Here is a 2,500-nt window from a genome sequence, read left to right as displayed (position 1 = left end):
ATTCCCCGTTGTCCTCGCCCATCTGCTGCTGCTGCTGCTGCTGCTGTTGGCCTGGCATCGCGGTCTGCTCGGAGGGAGGTGGGGTGGCCTGGTCTGACGAGGAAGACTCCCGGGGCTGGGGTTTGGCAGCGGAGGAAGGCTGCAGGCTGTGCCTGTCTTGAGGGGCGGAGGACGGATCCCCTATGGAAGCTGACGGCGCGCTAGTGAGCCTGGACGAAGCGTGCGTGAGGCGCTGCGAGGCGCCGCGGCCGCTGCGGGAGGAGCGGCGCTCGTAGAGCTCCGAGGGCGTGAGGATGTCGTAGGTGGGCGAGGCCACGCAGTCCCCGATGTCTGGCAACGGGAAGTCGTAGGGCGAACGCGTCACGCCGCTGTCAGCAGTGTCCGGGTAGGATGAGGCGGCGGGGGAGTCCGGGGCATCCTTGTGGCCTCGCTTTCTGGCGCGACCCTCGGCGGGATGGCGCGCCTTGCCCAGGTGCAGCCTCATGCGACGCTTCTTGTCCTCCTTCACCTTTTTGTCTTCCTTCACTTTCTTCTCCTCCTTGCCCTTCTTCCCTTCCCTGGCAGCGTCCTTCAGCTCCAGAGCGCCGGTGGACTTTGAGGCGCCGGAAGAGAAAAGGTGTCCCGTGGAGGCAGCGCGGCGCCCCCTAAGCGGCGAGGCCTCCAGCAGGTCCTCTGCCGAGTGGCACTCGCCACCCCTGACAGCAGCTAGGCGCCGTTCCTCGGGCACGGTGCTCAGGTTTTCGGAGGACAGCACCTGGCGGCTGGGGCGCGACGCTTGTGGGCGTGGGGCGCGAGAGGAGGTGTGAGCGGCGCGGGACAGCACGGGGCTGGATGCACTGCGCCGCGACAGGCGCCGCCAGAAGGCGAAATAGTTCTTTTCTATATCCGTCATGGTGGTCAGGGCTGTGTGGGGGCGTCACCCACGCTGCGGCATAGCTTCCTGGGGGCTGAGGTACTAGTCAGCGAGCGGCGCCCCACAATGCGCGTCTTGCTCACTGGGGGCGCCACTTCCCGACACCTGTTCCCTGCACACCACCACACGACACAACGATTGACACTTCCCGCCACGACTGTAGTGACCCACAACACCTTCCCCCCAAAACTCTACACGACCCCCAAGAGTGTGTGCAAAATAATAACAACAACAACAATAACAACAACAATAATAATAATAATAATAATAATTGTGTGTGTGTGTGTGTGTGTGTGTGTGTGTGTGTGTGTGTGTGTGTGTGTGTGTGTGTGTGTGTGTCTATGTCTGGCCACACAAGGACCTCAAGATGTGCCACTTAGTAAGGAAGGAAAACAAAAACAAGCAATTTGTGGGAGAACAGAGAGAGAGAGAGAGAGAGAGAGAGAGAGAGAGAGAGAGAGAGAGAGAGAGAGAGAGATTGACGCTGCCACCCCCTCTCTCTCTCTCTCTCTCTCTCTCTCTCTCTCTCTCTCTCTCTCTCTCTCTCTCTCTCTCTCTCTCTGTCTCTCTCTCTTCCATTGATCTCGTGTTATCTCTACCCCTCCCTCTCCCCACTCTCCCTCTCTCCCCACTCTCCCACTCTCCTAACAGTATCCAGGCAAAGATTTATGCAGCTGACCGCCTCCTGCATGTAAAACTCATCCCAAAATGTAATGAGAGAGAGAGAGAGAGAGAGAGAGAGAGAGAGAGAGAGAGAGAGAGAGAGAGAGAGAGAGAGAGAGAGAGAGAGAGTATTTGAAGGAGATTAAGAGATGGAGGGAAAGATTATGAAAGTGCGATAACAGAGAGAGAGAGAGAGAGAGAGAGAGAGAGAGAGAGAGAGAGAGAGAGAGAGAGAGAGAGAGAGAGAGAGAGAGAGAGAGATTAATATTCATTCAATTTTTTTTTCTAAAACCGAAAAAGTAAATAAAAATCATTCTCTCTCTCTCTCTCTCTCTCTCTCTCTCTCTCTCTCTCTCTCTCTCTCTCTCTCTCTCTCTCTCTCTCTCTCTCATTTATTACTATTTATTACATAGTATCTCATTTCCATTATTTTTTATTTCATAGTCTCCCTTAAAAACGTTATTCCCTTGTTCCTTTTTCTTTAGATTCATTTTATTTTCCTTGTCCTTTCCTGTCCAATATTTTTCTCCCTTTTTTTCTTTTTATTTACTTTTATTTACTAATTTTCATAGTTATTTCCTTCTGCTTTTATTTCTTCTCTATTTTCTTTCATTTTCTTCCTTATTTCTTTATCTTACGTTTATTTTCATGTTCTGCTTTTTTTTCCTTTTTTTCGTTTTATTTTCTTAATGTTTTTTTTCTTTTCTTATCTTCCTTCTCTCTTTTTTTCATACCTTTATTCAATTTAATAATCTCATTTACATTTTTTTATTTCTCTCTTTTCTTGAACTTTTTTCTCCTTTTTTTTTTCATTTACTCAGTTTTATCAATATGTATCTTTTATTTTACTTCTATATTTCTGTATTTCTTTTCATTAACTTCTCTCTCTCTCTCTCTCTCTCTCTCTCTCTCTCTCTCTCTCTC

At 49.8% G+C, this 2,500-nt stretch overlaps 2 protein-coding genes across 3 annotated transcripts in view; both read right to left on the bottom strand.

Moving 5' to 3' along the window:
* The window catches only part of LOC135097351 (uncharacterized protein DDB_G0271670-like), a 40,922-nt gene that overhangs the window by 2,162 nt on the left and 36,260 nt on the right, over positions 1-2,500 (bottom strand). Inside the window, exon 5 of the mRNA XM_063999158.1 lies at positions 925-1,025. Coding sequence (XP_063855228.1) covers positions 925-1,025 — 101 coding nt within the window. The remainder of the gene's footprint in view (positions 1-924; positions 1,026-2,500) is intronic.
* LOC135097366 (proteoglycan 4-like) overlaps positions 1-2,500 on the bottom strand; it is a 4,651-nt gene that overhangs the window by 1,426 nt on the left and 725 nt on the right. Inside the window, exon 2 of one of the 2 annotated variants that reach the window (XM_063999188.1) lies at positions 1-947. This exon is cut by the window's left edge and continues 1,426 nt beyond it. In XM_063999188.1, coding sequence (XP_063855258.1) covers positions 1-892 — 892 coding nt within the window. In that variant the 5' untranslated portion in view covers positions 893-947. Of the gene's footprint in view, positions 1,026-2,500 lie in introns of both variants that reach the window. The other variant, XM_063999189.1, reaches the window with a different exon arrangement.

The sequence above is a fragment of the Scylla paramamosain genome, unplaced genomic scaffold (assembly GCF_035594125.1).
Source record: "Scylla paramamosain isolate STU-SP2022 unplaced genomic scaffold, ASM3559412v1 Contig18, whole genome shotgun sequence".
NCBI lineage: Eukaryota > Metazoa > Arthropoda > Malacostraca > Decapoda > Portunidae > Scylla > Scylla paramamosain.
The sequence above is the reverse complement of the archived record's forward strand: the minus strand, read 5'-3'. Positions and strand labels throughout refer to the sequence as shown.